The 24,736-nt window shown below is 47.2% G+C and overlaps 1 protein-coding gene and 1 long non-coding RNA gene across 32 annotated transcripts in view; one reads left to right on the top strand and one right to left on the bottom strand.

The window, feature by feature from the left end:
* Positions 1–24,736, bottom strand: part of OBSCN (obscurin, cytoskeletal calmodulin and titin-interacting RhoGEF) — a 176,423-nt gene that overhangs the window by 3,880 nt on the left and 147,807 nt on the right. For all 30 annotated transcript variants that reach the window (XM_042888385.1, XM_042888386.1, XM_042888391.1 and 27 more), the window contains 22 exons: positions 22,624–22,836; positions 20,913–21,036; positions 20,526–20,659; positions 20,113–20,225; positions 19,125–19,293; positions 18,628–18,709; positions 17,776–17,976; positions 16,899–16,959; positions 15,717–15,794; positions 15,401–15,573; positions 14,201–14,227; positions 13,608–13,760; positions 13,292–13,337; positions 12,654–12,731; positions 7,601–11,183; positions 6,263–6,385; positions 5,934–6,044; positions 5,668–5,835; positions 4,674–4,796; positions 2,744–2,914; positions 1,300–1,414; positions 815–1,054 (listed from right to left, as the gene is read on the bottom strand). In XM_042888385.1, coding sequence (XP_042744319.1) covers positions 815–1,054; positions 1,300–1,414; positions 2,744–2,914; positions 4,674–4,796; positions 5,668–5,835; positions 5,934–6,044; positions 6,263–6,385; positions 7,601–11,183; positions 12,654–12,731; positions 13,292–13,337; positions 13,608–13,760; positions 14,201–14,227; positions 15,401–15,573; positions 15,717–15,794; positions 16,899–16,959; positions 17,776–17,976; positions 18,628–18,709; positions 19,125–19,293; positions 20,113–20,225; positions 20,526–20,659; positions 20,913–21,036; positions 22,624–22,836 — 6,286 coding nt within the window. The remainder of the gene's footprint in view (positions 1–814; positions 1,055–1,299; positions 1,415–2,743; positions 2,915–4,673; positions 4,797–5,667; positions 5,836–5,933; positions 6,045–6,262; positions 6,386–7,600; positions 11,184–12,653; positions 12,732–13,291; positions 13,338–13,607; positions 13,761–14,200; positions 14,228–15,400; positions 15,574–15,716; positions 15,795–16,898; positions 16,960–17,775; positions 17,977–18,627; positions 18,710–19,124; positions 19,294–20,112; positions 20,226–20,525; positions 20,660–20,912; positions 21,037–22,623; positions 22,837–24,736) is intronic.
* LOC122189319 lies at positions 500–23,906 on the top strand. 2 transcript variants are annotated; one of them, XR_006181781.1, is made up of 4 exons: positions 500–1,728; positions 17,473–17,588; positions 17,749–21,309; positions 22,618–23,906. It is a non-coding gene; the product is annotated as an uncharacterized LOC122189319 (long non-coding RNA). The 2 variants fall into 2 exon arrangements; XR_006181780.1 differs by lacking the exon at positions 22,618–23,906 and having other exon boundaries at positions 17,749–21,896.

The raw sequence follows: 24,736 nt of genomic DNA, 5'->3' as shown, positions 1-24,736 counted from the left end.
TAACCCTAACCCTAACCCTAACCCTAACCCTAACCCTAACCCTAACCGTAACCCTAACCCTAACCCTAACCCTAACCCTAACCCTGCTATAATCCTCCTCTGTCTGTATGATCCATTGAGGCTCTCAAGAAACAACTCCAATCATTTCAGAAATCATATAATCATAGAATGGCTTGGGTTGGAAGAGACTTCAGGGATCATCTACTTCCAACCGCCTGCCATGGGCAGGGTTGCCAACCACCAGCCCAGGCTGCTCAGCATTCCATCCAAGCTGCCTTCGAGCTCCTCCAGGGATGGGATCTCTGAGCAGCAGTGCCAGCACCTCACTGCTCTTTGAGTAAAAAATCTCCTCCTAATATCTAATCTAATGACTCCCTTCTTTTAATTTAAATTCATTCCACCTTGTCCTATCACTTTCTGCCCGCATAAAAGTCAATCTCCTTCCCTTCTATAAAGTCCCTTCATCTATACAGAGATTTTTGCCCCTGTCGTGAATCAGTCCAACAGATGCAAGAGGTTCAGCAGGCTGCGAGAGCCGTGTGTCAGAGAAAGCAGAAGTCAGAATGCAGATTTGATGCCCACCATTCCCACCCCCTTAAATCAGAGGATTCCAGCAGATTCATTTTCTGCCACTGTGAGAAGCAACACGGAGGGGAAACAAGGCTTCCTGAGATAGAGTACAATGGCACTTATGCCATGACAGCACACTGGGACAGATGGAGGGAGCTGATCCTGCCTGACAAGTGAAAGCAACATGTGCTTTGCTACCTACTCCAGCCCTGATGGGAAAACCCTTCCCTCCACTTATGATTACCTTAATGCCAAAGAGTGGAGTAGTTCTGGTCCCACACACATCTCCTGGATCAACACCAGGTGCCGGGGGCTGACATAAGCTCCCTTCAGCTGAGCTATGTTGGTGTGATGAAGCTTCCTGAGGACCTGGTACTCCAGCAGCACGCTCTGCTTGTCCTCTTGCCAGTAAGGGATAATTTTAGCAGCTAAAGTCTTGCCGCTTACTTTTTCCCTGCACTGTCGGACGATGCTGAACCGCCCCCTGGTACAAAGGAACACAAAGGCAAGTTAAGCTTCTCTGCTACTCCTGGAAGAGCCAGGAGCTTCTGTATTTCAAGATCATATGGATCCCATGCTGTGTTTTTCATCCCTCCCCTATGTTGAGTTACTGCAGCAACTGTCACACTTTGCACGTCCTCCCGTGTCTCTAAACTGTGCAGTCACTTCAAACTGCAGCACGTGCAGCACTTCCTGCTGGCTGGTTGAGTGCTCAGCTGGATTCCCTACCTTTTGATCTCTGTTTGGAAGGCGTAGGTCTGGTAGGTTGGGAAAGGTTCGGGTGGTGCAATTATTTCACTCTCTTCCTCAGCTGTTGGGAAATTCTGCATTGCAGCAGGGAATTCTGCAGAGAAGAAGTGGCAATGATTACATGGGAAAACAACTGTGTGGAAACCAGAGCTTCTCTGAGCTGCTATGGACTATGCACTACCTATGGACAAATAAAGGTGACGGTGGGGCTTTCTGCATGGAAGTCTGCATGTTGGCTCCTGTTTGCAGCACAAAGTTCGATGTGAATGCAGCAGATTCTGGAATGGACAGCCAGCAATTCCCTGGTGGAACCCCTCCTGATTGGTGTAGGTTGCATGTGGTGACAGGTTTACAGTTGGACTTAATGATCTCAGAGTCATTAAGGCTGGGAAAGACCTCTGTGATTCTGTGAGTACGATATCAAACAGCAAAGCAAATCACCAGAGTACACTAAGACACTGCTATGTATCTTACTGCTATGTATCTTACTGCTATGTATCTTACTGCTATGTGTCTTAGTCTAGGATGTGTCTAGGATGAGAAATGTTAGGAAATGGATCGTGGATCCAAGTTGAAGGAGGGAAGATTTAGGTTGGATGTTAGGGGGAAGTTCTTTACTAGGAGAGTGGTTAGGCCCTGGAACGGGCTGCCCAGGGAGGTTGTGGATGCCCCGTCCTTGGACGTGTTTAAGGCCAGGTTGGACGGGGTTCTGGGCAACCTGATCTGAATGTGGATGTTTGGTGGCCCTGCTAGGCAGGGGGGTTGGAACTACATGATCCTTGGGGTCCCTTCCAACCCGGGTGATTCTGTGATCTGTGAAATACTACTCTGAAAGAGTGGTCAAGCAGTGGAATGGGCTGCCCAGGGAGGTGGTGGAGTCACCGACCCTGGAGGTGTTCAAGGAACGTTTGGACATTGTGTTGAGGGACATGGTTTAGTGGGAGCTATTGGTGATGGGTGGACGGTTGGACTGGAAGATCTTGTAGGTCTTTTCCAACCTTGGTGTTTCTGTGATTCTGTGAAACACATCTTGATGTCAGCGTGCCCAGGCACATTGAAGTGTCTGCTTGGGAATGCTGGACACGTTCAGATGAAGGGATCTGATGCTATGGGGCCTGGGTGGAATGACTGCAAAGTATGTTTGCTAATGAATCCCAGGCCAAAGGAAAGCAGATGATTTAGAGTGGGTTAAAAATATCTCTGCGAACGGATTTTTACAGAGAACTCTTCCCCACTGGGAGGAAATTCCAGTTGGTCCATCTTTCCGCTCCTTGAAAGAAAACCTTCTGCTGTAAGGATATCTTTTTCATGTGAATGTGGATCTTTTAAAAAACAAGAGAATATTACAGGGTATTCAGGGAAGAAACAAAGAGTGCAATTATTTAGATGCCAGAGGAATACAGCGCTCTCCCAGCGCTCTTACCCAATTGATCCTTCCCGCTGATTTTCACTGCGGCAGATGGGCTGCTGTAAGGGCCCATTCCTGCCTTGCTGGTGCAGGCTATCCTGAAGCAGTAGGTAACATCTCTGGAGAGATTTTTGGCATAGTAGCAGCAGTCAGCGATGTCAGCAGCAAGAGTTTTCCACTCCCCATCTGAGCCAAGGAAAGGCAGAAGAAAGAGATTAGGACTCACTTCAGACGTCAAGTCTGTTTTTGTTGTTGGTCGGTTCGATGGTTGGTTGTTGGTTTTTTGCTTTCATCTTTCTTCTTTTCCCATTTAACTCACAGTGCTGGCAGTATGGAAAAGCAATGGAATCTTTAAGTGAAGGTAAAACTGATCTGATATGGGCTGCTTTTGTGTGTGGTGCAACCAGCTGTGAATGTGACCAAACCTCTTCCAAAGTCAGCACTTTTCTGTTTGATCAGTCCAAGGTGTGGCAACACTGCTTCAAAGGAATGGTGAAACTTCATGCCACCAGTCCCCAGTGTAAATAGACCTCAAGAGCTCTGAACTCTGAAAAGCTTAAAGAAAGCCCTGGCTTTATCTGCTTTATCCCTTTGGTCCTGTCTTGAAACTGAAAGAAGGAGGGTGGGATTTCAGAGCACAGCCATTCATAAACACCCTTCTAGCTAACCCAATACTTGAAACTGAGGCCAAATTCCCTCTGCTTTTATAACGTATGGGAGGTGTCTCAGGGAAATGAAACTGTAGGTTTGTCTTGGGACTGAGGTGTGAAATAGAAGATCAGCAGCAAACGTTTCATGTGATGCTGTGTCCCACTTTGTCATTGCTACTGAAACTGTCCAAGATTAAACCCATCCTTTCATTCAACTACACACTGACAGACACCCTCAAATCTTAGCACAGGCAGTAATTCTCTTCATATAAAGGTATCAATGACTTTGCAGGGTTCTGGTTGGAGTAGGGTGTGCGTGCATGTACGAAGGAGGAGATACAGCTTAGAATCAGAGAAGCATCTGCAGAAGCAGCATGCAAAGTCTTACTATCCAATACTGAATGAGGCAAAGATTATTTTTTCTGCTTATCTTAATCCTCCTGTGTTCAGAAAGTAGGATTTCACACGTCCCTGCCAAACACACCGAATGTGACTGTACGTAGTAGATGCAGTTTCCCATTTTTCCTCCCACCTGGAACAACTTGCATCTTACATCCTCCCTGGAGCATTGCCTGCAGTTGTGTCAAAAGGATTAAACAACAAAGAAAGCTGCAGTACAGGAAAAAAGTTATCAGCTCCAGAATAAAAAGCTGTGTTTGTGTTATCCAGAATGAAGTGCATGTATACTGGGAGAGTTAAAAGAAGGTACATGGAGCAGCTCAGTCCAAAGGTTTATGTTTACATGACTGCAGTAGAGATGATGTCAGTCACAGTATTCACAAGAGCAGCAGAACCAATCCCAAGAGAGACAGAGAGGGAACTGACTCAGAGTTCATGGAATTAAACAAGAAAACATCCACTGACTTCACTGTGCTCTGGATCAAGCCTTGGAAGAGAACCTTGAAGGGATGGCATGCAGGTTTACCAAACTTCTGTCATATGGCTCTTCACCATGAATTTAACTGATAGAAAAAGAAAGCGTGGCTGTTTGGCATGGGGAGAACTGCCTTTTTGATGGCCATCTTTCTCCATACAGAGAAAGCCTAGGTATATGATGGTATTATCTGATAACCACTGGGCTGGGCATTATTAGTGTACAATTATTTCACTCCCATCTACAAACGAGGGAGGTTAAGTGAGGCAGTTTCTGAATAAAATTAATATCTCCATATATATATATATGGAGAGGTCGTACAAATTGGGATGTTCTCTGCTAGGTGTGAAGGCAGAGCCCTGCTGTAGGAGCTGGATGATCCTTTAGGGATCTCTTCCAGCTTGGGATATTCCACACTTACCTTTACTCTTGCACTGGACAGTGTAACGGACACAAGTGTTGGTTTCCACAGGTTTCCAGACCACTTGTGCTCCATCCTCATAGACCTCCACAACGTCAGGGGGTGCAGGGCTGGGAGGAACTTCTGTTGAAACGAGGCAAAAATCAGTGACTGTTAGCTTTGTTATGCACAGGAACAGCTCTTCTGTGTTGCAGATATTCAACTTCAAATGTATACGCATCTGTATTTATGGATGTGACCATTCCTCATGGAACAAAAATTTAACTGTGCCTTGTTTAAAATAAATATTAAGGTTTTGAAGTCTGATGTTATGTCTGTGTTTACTAGCTGAGTTTTGAACCCAGGAGAAAAGTTAAAGAATGTAGAAGAGGGAATCAGAAGCTGTGGGTGCCCCATCCCTGGAGGTGCCCAAGGGGTCCTGGGCAGCCTGACCTGGTGGGGTCACCCAGCCCATGGCTGAATGGCCTTTGAGGTCCCTTCCAATCCAACCATTCCATGATTCTGCAAATCAGAACTGCAAAATGTGCCACGCTACCAGCTAGCAAGGGTTGTGGACTACAGCAGGCAAGGGAGAAACCTTCCCCTGAATGTTTCTGCAGGAATCTCACCTTGCAGATGCTTTACAGGTCACATTTTCTTGGTGGCAGAAGAACTGCCATCCCTACACTTGGGTCTGCCTTCAATTTCAAGGGGGAATGGTTTTAAAGTGAGACAGGGGAGGTTTAGGTTGGATCTGAGGAGGAAGTTTTTCAGCCAGAGGATGGTGAGGCACTGGAACAGGTTGCCCAAGGAGGCTGTGGATGCCCCATCCCTGCAGGCATTCAAGGCCAGGCTGGATGTGGCTCTGGGCAGCCTGGGCTGCTGGTTGGCGACCTGCACACAGTAGGGGGTTGGAACTGGATGAGCATTGTGTTCCTTTGCAACCCAGGCCATTCTATGATTCTATGCTTCAAAATCAGCGCTTGCAGTATAAAAATGTAGATCCTTTTGTTACCTGCTTTCCTTACAACGCAGGAGGTGGATGCTGAGCCCAGGGAGCTGGTAGCCACACAGGTGTAAATGCCAAAATCCTCAGCACTGACAGAGAGAATAGTTAACAGCTGGAAGTGCTTGAGTGTAGACGAGATGAGGATCCGACTGCTGCTGTGGACTGGCATCCCATCTGCAAGGTGGAACATATGAGAAATAAGTACCTTGGCAATGTAGAGGTGCCTAAGCCACCCTTGTCCTGGAGGGACCTGCGGAGGGCTGCAAGCTCACCTCTGAACCAGCGGATGTGCAGGGAGGAGTGCGGGGTCGTCCGGCAGGACAGCGTCACGCACTGTCCTGCAGCAGCTGCCTGGTCCAGGAGCTCCTCAACAAACGAAGGTGCTGCCAAGAAGAGACAAACATTGATGCAGAACGGCCAGGAGCGCTACGTGGTGAACAAGTGTGAGAAGAAGATTGTAAAACATTTTAAATCAGAGTAAACATTTTGTTCATGCCCTGGCATTCCTCTGACCGTGGCTTTTCAGAGACGTTCATGGCACGAAGGCAATGAGGCTGTGTTCGGTTCCATGCACACCACACTGCTTATGCACCAGCAATACCTTTCTCTTTTGGCATGAGGCTTGGTAATTTGAACGAAGGAAGTCCTGATTTCCACTTCAGAGATCCTTCAGCTCCTGCTAAGGGCTCTTTTTCTGCTGCCTCACTTCCCAGCTCACCAAACTCTGTTTCAAAGAAAGGATGAGAAGTCATTCAAGGCCATCGTTCCTTATCATTCACAGCAGGCAGTTGAGCCATTCACACACACAGCTCAGCAGGGAGAGGAGTCCTTATCAACGAGCCTTCAGTCAACATGAAAGGCTGTGACAAGTAGTATGAGGAAAATGGTACTTGATTGAATATGGCTTAGTTAGGAAGGGTGGAGATATAAGGACAGGTTTAACATGAGGACAGGTCTTAACACGAGCCAGCAAGATGCCCTTGCAGCTCAGAAGGCAAATGGTATCCTGGGCTCCAAGAAAAGAGGGGTGGCCAGCAGGGACAGGGAGGTGATTGTCCCCCTCTACTCTGCTCTTGTGAGGCCCCATCTGGAATACTGCGTCCAAGTGTGGAACCCACAGTACAAAAAAGACAGGGAGCTGTTGGAGAGGGTCCAGAGGAGGGCCACTAGGATGATCAGGGGGCTGGAGCACCTGAAGACAGGCTGAGGGAGCTGGGCTTGTTCAGGCTGGAGAAGAGAAGCTGCGGGGTGACCTCATTGCAGCCTGCAGTACCTCAACGGAGCCTGCAGACAGGAGGGGAGTCAGCTCTTGGAAAAGGTTGACAACTGCAGGACAAGGGAAAATGGTTTTGAGTTGAGGGAGGGCAGGTTGAGGTTGGATGTCAGGGGAAGTTCTGTGCTGTGAGAGTGGTGAGGTGCTGGAACAGCTGCCCAGAGAGGCTGTGGATGCTCTGTCCTTGGAGGTGTTCAAGGCCAGGTTGGATGGGGCCCTGGGCAGCCTGGTCTAGTGTTAAATGGGGAGGTTGGTGGCCCTGCGTGTGGCAGGGGGCTTGGAGATTCATGATCCTTGAGGTCCCTTCCAAACCTGGCCATTCTGTGATTCTGTGACAGGTTCTGCTGTCCAGACTTATGTATCATCAAGGCAGGAAGCCAGAGTGAGTTCACCAACTTTGCCCAGTCTTTAGAATTTGTCACGCTCAGCTGATAACTGCAGAAGATGCTGCAGGGAGTGAAGCGTCATTCAGCCCCAATATGTTTTCATGAAAACTCGGGCAGGGGAATTTTAGCTGCTGCCATCAGCAGGTTAGCCCAGCTGACTCTGCAAGGAGGTCAGTTTTGCAATGGCTGTCTAACCACAGCCTCAGACACACTGGGGACAAAGGGGCAGTTGTAGCAGTTATAGTGGTGAACCTATGAAGGCACAGAGTGAAATACTTACCTTCCTCTGACTCTGGCTCTGGAGATATCTTTCCTTTTAGGATTCTTGAAATATGGGCAACAGAAGCTTTGACTTTCTTCTTCAGGCTCTGCTCCACTGACCGCTCCGCTGAATGAGACCTTCCATAAGGTTTAAAGAGCCCTGGCTTGCTGTAGAAGGAGCTTTTCTGCTTACCGCTCGAGTCTTTCTGGGGGCCATACATTTCCCTATGACTCTCTGCCACTTTTCCCGTAGCTAACAGGTTCCCCCCCTTTGAATCCTCAGTTATTTCCAAATGGTTCCTCCCTTTCTTTTCTTCCACCTCTTCCCTGATGCACAGCCTCTTATCCTTATGCAGATGTCCCCCGGGAGGTGACCTTGCCCTTTCACTTAAAGGTACGAACCGTCTGCCCGTCGGTTTGGGCTGAGGCTTCCTAAAATTCATAAATTCAAATGGAAAATAGACAATGTCATACAAGTCTGAGAAATTCAAATAGGCAGGCTCCACCTCCGAGATGTCAAGTTTGGGAGTTCCGCTGCCGAGACACGGGGTTTCATCCGACAGGTCTTTGATTTTCACCAAAGAAACTTCTGGGTGCCTACCAGTGCCTTTGCTCACTGGTGCTTGGCTGGGGGCTTTCCCAACAGTTGAGCTGTGTGTTGGGGGAATGCTCTCTTGGCTGCAACTGGGGCTCTCGAGTGCTGAGTCCTCCAGGTGTTCACATTCCTGCCCTTGCAGTACTGCTGGCTTCTCACTCAGTGCAAAATAGGATTCAGCAAGATCTTCCAGCTCAGAGAGTTCTCCTATTTTACCTCCTTGTAGGGAATGGTAGGAGATGTCTGTAGGTGCTTGGCCATCGGGGCCTTTGTAGAATGTATCCGGGGCAGAGATCTGCTTTCTGCACTCCTCCTGGCCAGCAACCGACTCTGCCCACACGTTCATCTCTTCAGAGAGGGAAACCATCTCGTCCACCAAACCTTCCAGGGCAGCAGACTCCTCGTCACTGTAAAAAGAAGACCTGTGCTGTGACAGGTCCTGACTTCCAGCCCTGCAGAGCGATGGTGGCACAGGTTGTCCAGCACCATGGCTTCCACTTCCCAAGGCAGTATCTCTGTCCTCGCCATAAACCATCAGCTGTTCCTCATATTCCAGCTGATAGACTGAAGCTGGAGACTGAACTTGTGCTGGTGGAGCAGCTAAGATACTCGGGTGAACACCCTCCTGAGCAGAAGAAACTTTCCCACTAGGATAAGCAGCCTTGTGCTGCTCCAACACCTGACTTCCACCCTCAGGGAATGGAGCAGATGAGGCCTGTCCAGCCTCTGGGCTTCCACTTGTGACGATGGATCTCACCTGGCAGCTGGGAAACGCTGCCTTGGTGTGTTCCTGCCTTTCACTCTCATGGACTGAAGGCAGATGTGGTTTTTGGGATGAAGCAGTTACAGATGGGTGTCTGCCCTCCAGAGCAGCAGGCACTGTGCCACTGCCTTGAGGAGCCTTCTGGGGTACAGCTGCCTGGATTTCAGCTTCATGGACCAAACTGGGAGCAACCTCTGTGACAGATGGACCTTCACTCCTCAGAGCAGCAAGCCTCTCCTTGCTGTGAGCTGGCCATTCAGTGTGCTGAGCTCCACCAGAGATGGAAGTTCGCACTGGTTTTGGTGGTGGGACTTTGGGAACAAGTGGATGCTCCCCCTTTGGGATGGCTGATGTGTCTGCATGAGGAGAAGCCTTCTTGTGGGCTTGGCTTTCACCATCATGGGCTGCAAGTGAGGTGATCCCTGCAACAGCTGGTCCTTCATCCCCCAGGACAGTAGGCATCACTTCTTTAGAGGTCTTCAGCTTCTGGTGAGCATCTTTATCAGCTCTCTGTGGAACGGGTAAGATACCTGGCTGTTTGCCCTCCAAGGCAGTAGGTGCCAGAATGCTTTCATCAGAAAGTTGCTGCATTTTGTCTTTATGTACTGGAAAAGAACCGATTTCTGTCTGCAGGCCTGTTAAAGCAGCGGAGCTTTTATGCTCCGTGAGATCAGACTTGGAAGCACTGGGAGCAGAAGGCTTCTCGGGGGATTGTTTCCTCCTTTTCTCCATCCAAGGGGCGGCTGGGGCTGTCCTTTTGATGAGGAAGCCTTCCCCTTGTAGGTCGGGATGGCTGTGAGCAGAATCCTGGGGTGGGGGGCACACTCCAGGAGCAGAGCTGGAGGTGGTCTCTGACTGCAGCAGAGCCGAAGTGGCCTGTTCACCCTCTTGCACAGCCATGTCAGAAGCCACAGGGATAGATTTAGCCTTTGGGGTTTCATGTTTCTGAGCTGGTGGCACAGCTAGGTCTGAGTGTGGGGCAGACAGAACGGGGCTTTTGCCTTCCAAATCTTCCTCATCAATATAAGTAGCTTTTGACTTCTTCAGCAAATGCTTCCTATTCTCGCTTCCATGAGGTGACACTGGAAGTCTCTCTAGCTGTTGCACAGAAACAGATGGGCACCCATTGCCCTCACAGCGTGTGGAAGGGGAGAGCTGCTCTTCTGAGCAGTCCTTGCTGGCTGTCCTAATGTCTCCTGAAGTGCCCGCAGCACCTCCCTTGCCTGGCTTTGCAGAAACATCACAGTGCTCACTGCCTTCAGGGCAACTTTCCTGTGCCGCGACATCGTAGTCTTCTTCCAAAATATCTTGTTCCCTCACGGATCTGGAGGCTCTCAGCCTGTAGTCATCCAGGGAACGGCTTCGGCTGGAGCCAGCAATGGCGGGATGTGGGGGTTTCCTCGCAGTATCAAATGAAGCTGATTTGGTCAGGGAACCAAGCAGACTCTCCCTGTGCTCATCTCCATCCTTGCTCTCCTCTTCTTCCAGTTCAAACTGTTCCAGAAGGGGTTCACGGAGACCACTGAGGGGCACTTTGGAATATCCAGCTTTCCGAAAGGTCCTCCTGGCCCTGTCCAGGTGCCTCCTGAGCTCCCTGCCTGGAGAGGAAGGTGCCCTCGCAGGGAGCTCGGCTGCTTGGCTATAGAAAGTGCTTTTAATGACACTCTGTCTAGGAACACACACAGGTGGCTTTTCTGTCCCATCCCCGGCCTTTTCAATTTTGTCCATTTCAGATAAAACTACGTCTGGTTTCTGTTTGAGATCTGATGGGCTTTCTGCAGAAGTCTTCCCCGATGAAGGCTCAGCTACATGACTCCTTTGGGTCGTCTCATCTCTGGGATGAAGCCCTTCCTTTCCCTCTTCTAAAATACCCGCCCCAAGCTCTTGGCTTTCCATAGATGATTTGTCCCCCGCTTCACTTTTCATTGCAGCATACTTCCTCCTCATGGGTTTCACTGGAGGGATTGAGAATTTGGAGTGCTTCTCTTCTCTCACGTGCCTTGGAGGCTCCTGACTGCTTGGTGCATCGAATATGGACAGGTGTAGTTCGGGTGTAGAGCCAAAATGCCTCTTCTTGGGGAAGTGTGAGTTCTCGTTGTCTGAAGACGAGCCGCTGGTGCTGGAGGAAGTGCTCTCCTCAATCAGGTGCCTGGAGATGGCCAGGGAGGTGTTGTCATGAGTCCTTTCCAGGATTTCTGGGATGGATCGCATCACCAGTATGGATTTATAGCACATCAGAGACCGCTGGAAACCGAAACAAAACACGGTGCAGTCAGATGGAAACGTGGGAGGAGAATGGCAAAGCAAAAATACAGAAATGATTTTCTGCACTCAGGACCACTCAGAATACTTCAATAGCATGTTGCCACTCTTTAGTAGATACAGTCCATTTAGGCCTCAGTTGTTCTCTGAGCATCCCTATTCTCTCATTCACAGCAATAAAACTATATTGGCTTCAGGGCACACTTCTTATGAACAGAGAAGCAGGACAAAGCCTGGGGCTTATAAAGACAATCTAAGCATTCAAAGCAGATGGAAAAAGTGTTTTTTAAACTGAACACATTAGATAAAGGCCTTGCTGAAGTAAATGGCCTTAAATCCACTGACTGTGGTATGACCTGCAGTGGCTTGGGCCAATGGAAGCCCCACCATATTGCAGGCAGAGGGAATCATCCGCTCCAACTTCAGCCATGTCAGACACGGCAGTCAAAGCAGCTGAAGTTGAGCAGCTGGCCTTCATTTATGGCCAACAGAGGGAACTGGGCATCCTCAGCAGGCAATCGATCTGATTATTTTAGACAGCTACAAGAGAAGAGGAGACTTGTTGGCACGTCTCTTTGCAGTTCACCATTTGCAAAGACAGCTGAGGGGAACCAACTTAAACACAACCACGTATCGTACGGGCACCTGCACTGGGGAGGTCATTTCCTCCTTGTTTGCTTTTTAGGACTTTTAATTTCCAAGTCCTACATTACTGGGACTGGTCTACATAATGGGAGGTGCTCCCTTCTCCGTGATATCCAAAGAAAGGATACGTGGGAACAGCATAAAGCCACACCACAGGAGGTTCAGACAGGATAGTGGGAGAAATTTCTTTACCATGAGGGTGGTCAAACTGGAACAGGCTTCCCAGAGTGACATTTGGTGCCCCATGCCTGTCAGTATTCAAGAGGCATTTGGACAATGCCCTCAAATAATGCTTTGGCTTTTGGTTAGCCCTGAAGCAGTCAGGCAGTTGGACTTGGTAATTTTTGTAGGTCCCTTCCAATTAAACTATCTATTATGGTCTGTCCTATTCTGTTCCATGCTATGCTACTCTTACACATCTGGAGTGTAAGGGGCACAGTCCATGTATGCCAGAGAAATACTTAAAAAAAAAACAACAAAGTAAAAGACCACATTTATTCTGACTGCACTGCTCTCTCTGCTGTGAGCAGGAATGCTGACACCTCCTCACATCTACCCACCTAAAGACAAGTGCCTTAACCTTTGTTTCAGTGCCTGGTGGAAGAGCCCTGCACACAACCCAGGACGATAATAAAGCCCAGGTAGTTTATTTCTGCCACATTCATTGGCTTCTTGGCTTATTCCCTATTCGTAGCCATGCTGAGATCTCTGCTGTGCTCTCTGCCTTAGCCCAACAGACTTTAAAGATGCTAATGTAATTACAAATAATTATCTAAAAAGAACCCACATACCTTAGGGCCAACTCACCTGCCACTTGCTCCGAGCCACAATGAATTTGAGCTGCTTGGTATTAATGAAATGAGCTGCTTCGAGGGGAAGATTGTGCTGCCAGGTGGAATGAGAGGAAAATCAGTGGATGAAAAATCCTGACTGCATTTCCTGATTATTACTACTATCATTTTTTAAAGGAGTGACGCCTTCCACAATTGCTTTATTTGAGAAATAACAGATCAAATTCCACAAACCCATTATTGTAGGCAACATCAGCTTTTCAATTATAAGAGCAAGCCTCGTGCAGTGCATGTTACAAAGCTCCCATGAAAAAAAAAGCCATTTAACTCTTTGCCTGTAGGGATTTAAGCCACTGGGATGTAAAACATAACCTCCTTCTGCAAAGCCACAGCTTCTTCTCTATATGGAGATGCTGTATTTACTCATGTTGGTAGTAATCTTTGGAAGGGGAGGATATCCTGACAATCAGCACCAATGTGCCTCCTCTTTCTGGAGAGCCAAACCAGCACTTCTGTGTAGGACAGAAAGTGGGAGACCGAGGGAAGGAATAAAACAGCAAACAGCTCTCAAATAGCCTTAAGAGTTGCTCTAAGAGTCTCTTCCAATCAAAAAAAAAAAAGATTGATTGTAGTAAGGAACCAGGACCAACTTACCATGAACCACCTGTGGGAAAGGCAGTCCAAAGCACCAGGCCTGTCCCTGATCAGAGAAAAGAACACCATGTTAGCAAATCACTTCAAACAGTGGTCATGAGATGCTCCTGAAGGTGCCCACCCTGTGCAGACACATTTCTGTCTAGTCTTTCACTGATGTTTTGGAGCTGAGAAGCCATGCAGAAAGCAGCGTTCAGCCCCAGGTTTCCTTCCCTTGAGCTGGAACAACCCTCCTGGCTGCTTTGAGGCTCACCACTGGTCCTGAGATCACGGCATCTCTGCGGGCTGCCTTTAGGAAGCACTGAAAGGCACTTACTTGGGCTGCTGCTGCAGGATCCGCTTGATAAAATCTTTTGCATCTTCACTCAGATGAACAAAATCAGGAGCGGTCCATGAAACTTCTCCTTTCTGGATATTCAGAAGTGTTCCTCTGTCATTTTCCCCAGCAAATGGAGACTTGCACGTCAGGCTTGTTTATTGAACACCGTAAAATAGAAGGGGACAGACTTTAGAGCTGTGTTTGCTGTTCAAATGAGCAAAGCACAAACATCTACGTGGAGCTTTCAATTGCTTGAGGGACTCCAACAGTGCTCACCAACAGAGCATCCACTACAGAGCATCTTTCACCCCATTTTTTCAATATCCAACTGAATTATTTATCCCTGATTGACAGGTGAGGTCGATGGCTACGGTCGCTAAAATGGGCAAGAGGAAGACTTGAGTGCTCAAGGCTTTACACAGGGACCAAAAGACCTTTGGCAACACAAAGAGCAGCCAATGAAGAGAGTTACAAAACAAATCACCGAAGATCTCAGTGCTTCGCTCCTGCAGAGCCCACACTTGATGGAGCTGGAAGGCTCTGACCCACAAAAGGGCATCAAACAAGGACATCCAAGCAGGTGTTCTTACCTTAAGTAGGTGATGACTCCAACAGCCCTGAGGACAGAGGGAACAAAAATGTCAGATGCCTGTCCTTTTTGCCCTCCTCAAGCACACTGCCCCTTTTCCAAGGTCATAAATCCCCAAAGCTTTTGCTTTCACCCTTTGTTGGTTTTTTGTTGTTTTCTTTTCCTTTCTTGCAGCGTTTTTATAAAACTGGTCTCAAGTATTCCTCCATTTTTAAAGCATAAGTGAAGAAGAAGGTTCAAAATACTTCTGTGGAGTTTGTTTTTCTTTTCTAGGGGGCCTCCTGGGGCCATGCTTTTGAGCTACCACCTATTTTATTAAAGACCGCTTTCCTTGAGATGCTTTTTTACATTAATTAGCTGCCAAGCATCAATTACTGTTGACCAAAATAGAAGAAAAAGGAGCTTTAAATAGCCTCAGTGTGTTTTGGATTCTCAGTGTTCACTTTCAGTTTCCCTTATTGTTCCCTTTCCTTGCATGGAATCACCTCTATTAACCGCACCATCTCTACCCACATACGGTATTATTCACTCATTAATTCTCTCTTTGTGTAAGCAATTGGTACATTGGTACAGTTGCTACATAGCAGACACTCCAGGTTTGTTCAGCAGCACAGCATTCTGCACAGTGGGCTCCCCATAGTTCTACACTGTCATTTTGGCAGAGCCAAAGGAACTGAGCATGTGTCAAAAACTGCAAAATGGTTTGATGCAACTGCAATAAATTGCCCTGTGGGGGAATGTACACACAGTAACATCATTACATGCTCCTAAGGAAACACTTATTTTAACCCGGATGACCCAAATTCAGGCTGTTCAGTGCAATAGGCTGCAACATTGCAGCCTATCAATACCTGAAGGGAACCTACACCCAGGAGGGGAGTAAACTCTTCAAAAGGGCTGACAACAGCAGGACTAGGGGAAATGGATCCAAGTTGAAGGAGGGAAGATTTAGGTTGGATGTTAGGGGGAAGTTCTTTACTAGGAGAGTGGTTAGGCCCTGGAACGGGCTGCCCAGGGAGGTTGTGGATGCCCCGTCCTTGGACGTGTTTAAGGCCAGGTTGGACGGGGTTCTGGGCAACCTGATCTGAATGTGGATGTTTGGTGGCCCTGCTAGGCAGGGGGGTTGGAACTACATGATCCTTGAGGTCCCTTCCAACCCGGGTGATTCTGTGATCTGTGAAAACCTTTTTAGAAAGGTTACCAGATATCTGTTGCCTTCGACACCGGCGAATGAGAGACGATTTCTGGGGCAACGAATTCTGGAGACCCATATTTACTGAACTGAGGCTCCAAGGGTGTGATCTTCTGAGCAAACCCAAAGTCACAGATCTTAAGGTCTTCCCTCTCGGGATAAACCATGAGGATATTCAGAGGCTGGAAAATGAAATAAAACAAAATGTAAGGAAGCTTTTATTGAGATCAGGCAATATTTTCAGTTGCAGATAAGAATAATTCGAATGGAAAATACCTAAGCCAACAGGTGGCTATGGGAAACAAGACCTGCCACTTCACGTTACCTTAATGTCCAAATGAAGGATGTTGTTGTCATGAAGATAATTGATTCCTTCCAAAATTTGCTTTACGTACAATTTCACCTGAAAGAAAAAACAACACAATTTGTAGCAATCAGCCATTAAGTCACTGAATATTAATATTAGGTAAAGAGGATCCCTGATTCCACCAATGGTTCTTTGTTTCTTTTAATGTGATGGAGGAACAGATTGAGCCGGAAAATTTACAGCCACCTTCAACTCTGGAAGTCCTCAACCTTTCAATACTGAAGTGTTAACTGGCATTTCCCTCTGAACATTTCCAAGAAAAATCAGCTTTTAGCAACAAATAGGGGAAACCTGGCTTCTAGATGGGGGATGTGAAACCCTTTGAGCTTTGAGCACCCAATATTTAAAAAACCATGATAATAACAATCAGAAAAACTATCTGAGAAAGCATCATTTCATTTCAGATCCTTGGAGACTGAAAGGGAGTTGGGTGTGTGTACAATTCTCAGGAGACAAAGGCAGTGAAGATATGGTGAGACAGATGATCGCTAACTCAAGTGTATTTAGAATCATAGAATCATAGAATCACTAAGGTTGGAAAAGACCTAAAAGATCACCCAGTCCAACTGTTCACCTATTCCCAATAGCTCCCACTAAACCATGTCCCTCAACACAACATCCAGTCTTTCCTTGAACACCCCCAGGGTCGGTGATTCCACCACCTCCCTGGGCATCCATTGCAGTGCCTGACCACCCTTTCTGAAAAGTAATACTTCCTCATGTCCAACCTGAATCTCCTCTGCCGTAGCTTGAAACCATTCCCCCTGGTCCTATCACTAATGACACGAGAGCAGAGGCCGACCCCCAGCTCACTACAACCTCCCTTCAGGAAGTTATAGAGAGCAATAAGGTCTCCCCTGAGCCTCCTCTTCTCCAGGCTGAACATTCCCAGCTCCTTCAGCCTCTCCTCATATGGCCTGTGTTCCAGACCCCTCACCAGCTTTGTTGCCCTTCTTTGAACACGTTCCAGGGCCTCAATATCTTTCTTGCAGTGAGGGGCCCAAAACTGGACACAGTACTCGAGGTAACTCGAGGTATTTCTCACATTGGAAATAGCAAATGCAGGTGAATGTTATTCTGTGCTGAAGGATCAGGTTGTTCCCACTGACTTTGGACACTGAAATAAGAAGGGGAGGTTACCTCTGCTTCGGTGACCACACTCTTCTTGAATAAACGGTCGAGGAGCTCTTCACTGGAGCATCTCACAACAGCGTTAAGATAAAACAGAACCACAGTTACAGACTCCTAGAATCATTCAGGTTGGAAAAGACCTCTAAGATCCCCACGTCCAACCCCAACCCATCCCACCATGCCCACTGACCACATCCCTCAGTGCCACATCTCCACAGTTCTTGAAACGTATTCAAGGCTCTGGAGATCGTGGCTGCTTCGCAGAAGGGCAAGGCTGGCCTTGCTCATGCTGATCTCCCAGCGACACAGCCCATGCTGTTCCAAGTGCAAAGCTGCCACCTCAAAACCAAGGGCACACAAAGACCAAATACTTGTTTGGGGATTTGAGTCTCCAGATTGCAGTGCTGCCTTGTCTCTTCTCCCAAGTTCCAGCACCTCATCTTCCCTTCTCACCTACAAAGTAGCTGTTCTGCTCTTATTAGTGGTGTTCATGTGAATGCCTTGCTTGCCTGGAGAGCCTCAGGTTCTGTTATTTAGGAGGTTTCTAGCATCCAGAAGCTAAATCGACATTTTTACTTTGTAGCCACCTCGTCTCAACTAAGAGAGGCCAGAATTCATGAGATCTCATTGGGAACAGAATCCTTCCCTTCCAGAAGAGAGCTTTGGTGCTTAACGGCTCATTCACACTCACACATGCAGGTATCAAGGCTTTTCCTACAATAGCAGAACACAGTAAATCAGTGAGGACGCACAGAGCGCTGTGGGGAATGGTTGGGTGTGTTCTGCTATCTCAGCAAAAGCTAAAAATTGCTTATTAGCACAGCTATTTAAGCAATGACATCCGCTCATTACTTTCCAGCCTCCTCGGAGACACAGACAAGGATACAACTCCAAGATCAAAATCAGGGTTTTCCGCGTTTCAAACTGATCCAGCAGCCTGGTGATCCTGTCGTGGGACAGAGAGGACAGAATGTCCCTCTCCTGATGCGCCCGAGCCTTCGTTTTGCTTCGCAGAGGGATGAATTTGGCAGCACAAGACACTCCGTTCCCTTTGTGTACAACTCGTTTCACAAAGCTGAAGCAGCCCCTGGGCAGAATCAGAGGACAAACCCGGCTCAGCCCCACTTCAAAGCTCTTGCTCAGCAGGTGAGGACCTTTCCCTGCCCCAGCCTTGACGGCTCCTGCTGCTCAGGGCTTACATTCTCCAACACAGCTCTGATTTCCCTGTGTGTGAGCTGCTATTGCCCTCTCCTGGCTGTCTCTAAAACTAAGCAGCGAGTTCCCGTTGAAGGAAAAACCTCTTCCAGATGTGTGCTGACAAAGGCTGATGCTCTCAGATCCCTTGGATGAACGCGGCGCTGGTGCCTACACTGCTGTGGTCTTTTGAGCTTAGTATTGCCCAAGAGCCATACATGGGCACCTACTCATGGAATCATTAAGGTTGGAAAGACCACTAGGGCCATCCAGTCCAACCATCAGCCCATGTCTGTGATCACCACAGGCCGTGTCACTCAGTGCGACCTCAAAACCCCCAAGCACTTTATCAATTGGAGTGACCTGTGGGCTCCATGCACTCTCCCAGCCTATCAGAAACTTCAGAACAGAGTTCCCAGCACCCCTGTATCAAGGCAATCTCCCACTTGGATTTATTCACGGTTCTGCCTCTTGTTCCTGCTGCTGGCAGCTCGGGTGGGCAACTGGATGTTGGAAAATGTTGGATGCTGGAAAACCCATTTACCTTCCAATCTCCTGCTTAACCTCATACAGGGAATGGAGTTTTCTCCGGGTGGCCACTTTCTTTGCTGCTTGGTCTTTCTTAGCTTTGGAAAGGAAGAAAAATATGAAGGTTAATATTCAGATCGCCAATGGTGTGCAAAGTTATTTCAGGACAGCGAAAGGCAGGAAAATGTGCAGGGCTCCTCTAAGCTTCTGCAGAGTTTGGTATAGCTGTTGGATTACACAACTTGCCAACGTGAACACTGCAGCATGGCCGTGCTTATTTCTGCTGCCCATGGTGTCACTTCATCACATAGTCTCAAGCAGAGATAAAAGAAACAAAGAAGCCCAACTCATTTGCTCTTTGCAGGTCATTAGAAGATTTCCCTTTATACAGGATAATGCCATACTGCTATCATGCAGATGCTAAGCTGGAACACGTGGCAGACACCAAAGGAAGATGAATACACACTGCAGAGGTTATTGAAGCAGCTCACGCAGCTCAAAGAACGGTGTTACCTTCATGTACAACAAGCTCTGCTTTGCACAAAACCTCCCCTCCTGCATTTTTGGCAACACAGGTATAAACACCACCATCTTCTGAGACAACGTTGTCCAGGATTAAGAAATAAGTCGTTCCTGCCTTCCCTTGATGGAGCCTAACGCTGTCTGTCAGCAGTGTGGTGCCCTGAAAGAATGGAACCACTTTTTGTTATTGGAGAACCAAGATGGAAACAGATGTTTCTTCTCTTCAAGAAATGAGAAAGAAGAGCAGAGTTACAATACATACTTTTCCATCTACCGAAGTCACTAACAAAATGCTTGCTGAAGAAGAACCCATGGCTAAATGTTTTTCTGCTTATACAACATTTCTATTTCAGAGCCTATACATTAGAATGAGGGCTGGGGAGGGATCCAGCTCTGGATGTGGTTCATTCTTTGGCTTTTCCAGCACGCCAAGCCTGCCTGACTGGGCAGGAAGATATCAGATGAAATCTAATACAGATTGATTTAGGAGTGATGCAATATTTGAGGGGGAAAGCAGTATTCTGGGAAACGACAAATGATTTCTCATACTTTTTATTGCATTATTTACTGTCCTTGCACTGTTTACCAAGTAACTATGAAAAAGATACAGAGCCTGAAAGTCATGTTGACAATTGGAGTAAACATTCTTAATCCCATTCCTGACCCTAAAAACGACAGCATACACCTCGGTGGCTCTCAGACCGACACCAACCTCCCTTCCTGCCTATTTATGTACCCAAAATGATCTTATGGAAGGAGCCCCAGTGACACTGGAACATCACAAAGCAAAATTCAAGTGTGGTGGATCCAGGGAGAACTGCAGTTAATTAAAAACAAAAACAAAAACAAACACATCTACAGATAAGATTCAGTGTAGCAGGTGTAGAATGACACAGCAAAAAGGCTTTCCCCATAGAAGCGTTGTTTTGCAGCCCTTTCTGTGCTCCTCATCCTCAGCCAGGAACACATTTGCCCTTACCTTAAACCACAGAACAGTAGGTGGAGGGGTCCCTTCGATGACTGCCTGAAATTTGGCACGCTCCCCAGCATCCACCTGCACATCCTCTATTGTCACTTGCATATAGGGAGGACCTGGTGAGACACAATGCTTTGCTGGACCATGACTTTGCTCATGCTGTGCTGATGTAGGTTCAGTGACTCTAATGGGATTTCCAGACCCAGGGTGTGACACTGGCTTAATTTCAAATCGAGAGATATCAGTGAAATATTTGAGTTTCTTTATGGTGGCATTACTTTTAGGCTCCTGCATGCTTGTTACTTTTTGTTTAGTAAACAGTTACTGGTGAAGGAGATGAATTATCTCAAACAAAGCCACAGGGAAGACAGTGATAATCACAGGACCTGAGAAACAGAGACAAGGCTCCTCCTTACTTGTTGGGGTCTTCTCCTCAGTCTTATACACACGGGTTCGTTCTGTGGTCTCAATATAAACTTCACTGTGTACGTCCCAGAACACATCCCCTTCTCTCCTGTACCAGTCTCCTGTCCCCGCAGCCGGTCGTATTCTTTCACGAAGCCCAAGAGAAAAAGACCCAGTCACACAACTGCAGAGCTATAGGATTACATTGAACTATGAGTTTAACCACCAGATTAACCAACATCTACTTGAAATTAATACAAAAAGAATTTTGATCCGGTGGAGTTCATTTCTCTCCAATATTTTGCATCCTTCTTGTGCAGTGCAGAAGACAAGAATGAGTTCAAGTCTCCACTAGCTTCCCTACAGAGGAGAATCTGTGTATTACAGTGTATGTTTACCTGGAAATGGGAACAGTGCGCTCCTGAGTGCTTTCAGCTCCTTTAGATGTCTCCTCATGGGAAAGACCAAGGCTGGGCATTGGTACGCTTGGTTCTTCAGTTGGAATCTGCCCTTGTGCTTTGTCTGATAGCAGAAATAGGGAAAGTTAGGCACATCAGCTGTGAGGGCACATCTGAAAACCAGAGCAAACCTGTGAAGCCATCTCTAGTCTGCCTGGTGTCGGCACAGAATTTTTCTAGCCTCAGCTGAGTGCAATCATTGAAGCTAAGGGGAGAATTCAGCCCTTTTGAGACAACCATATAAAGCAAAGGCCTTGAACAACAGCAGGGAGGCTGAATGGACACAAAGCTGACTGGCAGCACAAGTTTTTCTACAGGGAAACACATGCAGACACAGGTAGGAGAGGTGGTCAGCAGGAACAAGAAGGAAATTGGGTCAAAGATCCCATCTGGGTGGGAAATGGGTTTGGGCTTTCTGGTTACCAAATATTGGCCTTCTTTTCACTCAAATGTGATTAACGAGATGAATGTCAAGTCATCATCTTGTTAGAATAATGCCTCTACTAATAACTTAATTAGTTGCCTCAAGTGGAAGGACTGCAGAACCATCTCCTTCACTACTCTGTTCTCTCTGCAGTTGAGACCAAAGATGTAATCCATTTCACATTTTACTTCTGATGATTTTTGAGTCATTCTTCTTCACCACAGGATAATTTGCATGCATGATTTCCCATGAAAAAGGAGGAAAAAATAAAAATTAAAGCCCTGTCATTTTTAAGCAGTTATTTTTGGTCTGAGTTCATGAAATGCTTCTATTCTCCTACAGCTTTAGGCCAAAAATATCTTTTTTTTTTTTTTGAAACCACATCTTTAGTTTGAGGGCTGTGGGCTGCGTGACATTGTCCTTTTAGGTTTACATTGGTGGAGGCCAGATACTCTGACTTGACACAAACAGAGAAGGACAAATTGCTGTGGCAGAAGCAGGAGGGAGAGCAGCAGGGCTGCAGCTTGCTCACGTGCTTTAAAAACAACACAGATGTGAAACCTGAGGACATTGTGACACACATCATTGGCATTAATCAGTTAAATGGCTGAGGGGTCTGTTCAACTCCAGGGCCGAGAAACTGCAGGGGAACTTGTGCCCAACATGCTGTACATTCTCTGGCAATTGGTAAAGGGATTTCAAATTTCCTGCTTGCTTTTGGCAGATAACATGAAAATCAATAGCCCTTCCCCACCCCAGCACATCCAAAACCAAATTACTTCTGGGATTGCAAAAGGGAGAAAAAAGGCAAACAAGGAAAATAGGAAGTTGGGGGAAAAAAGGAAAAGGGAAACAAGGAAAAAAGGAAAAGGGGAAAAAAAGGGAAAAAGGAAAAAGGGAGGAAACAAAGGAAAAAATACAGGTTAAAAGTCCATATATGGAAAAAATTCTCTCCTTCTTCACTTTGGGCAGTTGATGAACCAAACTCTGCTTCAGACACAGTCTTCAAGCTCCTGTTTCCAGGAAGCTCTGCCCCAAAGCTGTGCCCAACCCAACCCCATCCCACAGCCCCATGGTTTGCTGTCTCTGCGTGTCCTCTTTCCTGTTACTGCTCAAAACAATAAAGCAGAGAACCGCGGGAGTGGGGAGGGGGGAAGAAATTGTGTTCAACTTTTTTTATCTCTATCAATTTCCATGCACTGCCTTCCAGTCTCATTCCAGACCTACCCTGCCCCCCAGCAGCCTGGGTTTGGGTGCTGACTTCGTGGAGCAGCAGAGGCCCAACTGCTCCATGGTCACCTCCTGGTGTGTCGGGGGGAAGAGTCACAAGCAGTGATGCTGAGTCCACGAGCTTCTTCAGAGCTGTCTTGATCTCCTTATCAGCACGCCGAAGGGAGGCCTGGACGGAGGTCTCCAGCTCTGACTGTGGAGATGGTTTTCCTACAGACAAGAAGAACTGCATTTCTCTCTTTGGTGCAAAAAGAAAACAGTGGCAGCATGCAACCCATTGCAGTCAGATGGAACATCTGTCTTCGCGTCCCTCCCCTTCTCCTAGAGCTCACAACAAGGAGACAGGCACACAGACTTTGACAGACACATCCCACCAGGACAAGGACACTCCCAGACTGTGGAAAGAGGGATTTGTTTCCTGGCTCAACCCTACGTTGTCTGGTTGGGCAGATATACTTCCACTGGGGTCAGTGAAACAAAGCCAGTGGTGATGCACTGCACTCACAGAGAGGCTGGGTGCAAGGAGGAGGTTATTATCTCTGGGAAGGGGGAGTGAGCGCTTACCAGACTCACCACTGCCCCTTGAAGAAGGGTTGCTGCTTCCTGAGCCTGCAAGGAAGGATGGCACAGAAGGCCCTGAAGCTCCTTGAAGCTTGCAGGAGAACGTTTTTGTCCTACTTTGTGGTATGCAGGTTTGCATGACACCTTTTAAATTTGCACCTGATGGTGCTTTTGCAAGCCAGCTCTAAAGGCAAGGTCACTTGTGTATACAGTACTGCAAAATGACAGTGACAGAGAAGCGTTGTAGAGGAAGATGTAATTTCTGCCTCAAGAAATGACAGCTTTGAAGGAAGAGAGATGACAAAGCTTTCCAGACAAAAATAGATTCTCGAGCACATCGCTGCAGGACAGACACCCAGGAGACAAACAGCACAGACATCCCCAGTCAGCAGAACAGAGCATAGGCCAAGGTGGGGATATTGGGTGAATCAGATGGGGAAGGACCTCAGGAGCTGATCTGATCCAACCTCCTGCCCAGCACTCCTTAAACAAATCTTGATGAGGCACAACAAAGGGGCAGGAGATATCTAAGGATGCTAAAACACTCATCAAAGACAGACAAAACCCATATCAGATTACAGCTATTCATCATAGTCACAAAGAGTACAAACTTGAATAAACATGCAGTCCGTGATAAAAAGCTCTGCTTTAGACACCCCTTCTGGTTGCCCAAGCCTTTATTATTTTAAACATACTTCCCATGTGTATGAAAATGTGTTTTCCACGAATAAAATTAAAAATAAATCCGACTATATTCTTGGAGCAGAAAAAAATGACTCCCAGCCATACTATGAACTGATTCCCAGTAGGCAGCAGCCTTATGTGTGGTGTTGTGTAAGTGCCAGTGGGCACAGATCTGCAAGCCTGTGGACCAAGATGCAGGGAGAGCAACTGGGAGCTTGCTGGAAAAAAAAAGTAAGAGTACTTGCACACAGATGCTTCTGACTCAATTCATGCCATTCACATACAGCATGCCCTGCAGCTCTGTTTCAATTCTGCTTCTTTCTCAGCCTTGAGAAAGTAAATTCCCTTGATAGAGCTTAGCAGGAAAACTTGCTTGAGTCAGCCCCCTTGCTAGACATATTATCATCAGATGGCTGGAGATCATCTAGTTGCAATCCTCCTGCCATGGGCAGGGTTGCCAACCAGTAGATCAGCCTGTCCAGGGCCCCATCCAACCTGGCCTTGAATGCCTCCAGGGCATCTAGATTTTGTTTTGTTTTCAGCGTCCCCTCCATGGTGATGGAGTATTTCTGTTCTGGTGCTGTTGATGGGAAAAGCAACTTTTGCTCACACCACGTGCCCCAGACTGCCCCATTGGTGTCCATTAGTCATGGGCTGGGTGGAAAGATCTTTAAAGACTTGGATTTCCTGGAGTTCCAATTGTGCTGCCTTACCAGCTGGGCAGCTGCCAACAAAAGAGCTCTTTGGAAAGGCATGAAACACCCTTACTGCCTATCAAGGAGAAAATACAACTCTGTTTAACTTGGATTTGTGGCATTGTGGTCAAATGTGGTTGTAAGCTTGTTACAGACTACTGAGGCAAGAG

The sequence above is a fragment of the Lagopus leucura genome, unplaced genomic scaffold (genome assembly GCF_019238085.1).
Source record: "Lagopus leucura isolate 7727_CA_CO unplaced genomic scaffold, USGS_WTPT01 Super-Scaffold_100157, whole genome shotgun sequence".
NCBI lineage: Eukaryota > Metazoa > Chordata > Aves > Galliformes > Phasianidae > Lagopus > Lagopus leucura.
The sequence above is the reverse complement of the archived record's forward strand: the minus strand, read 5'-3'. Positions and strand labels throughout refer to the sequence as shown.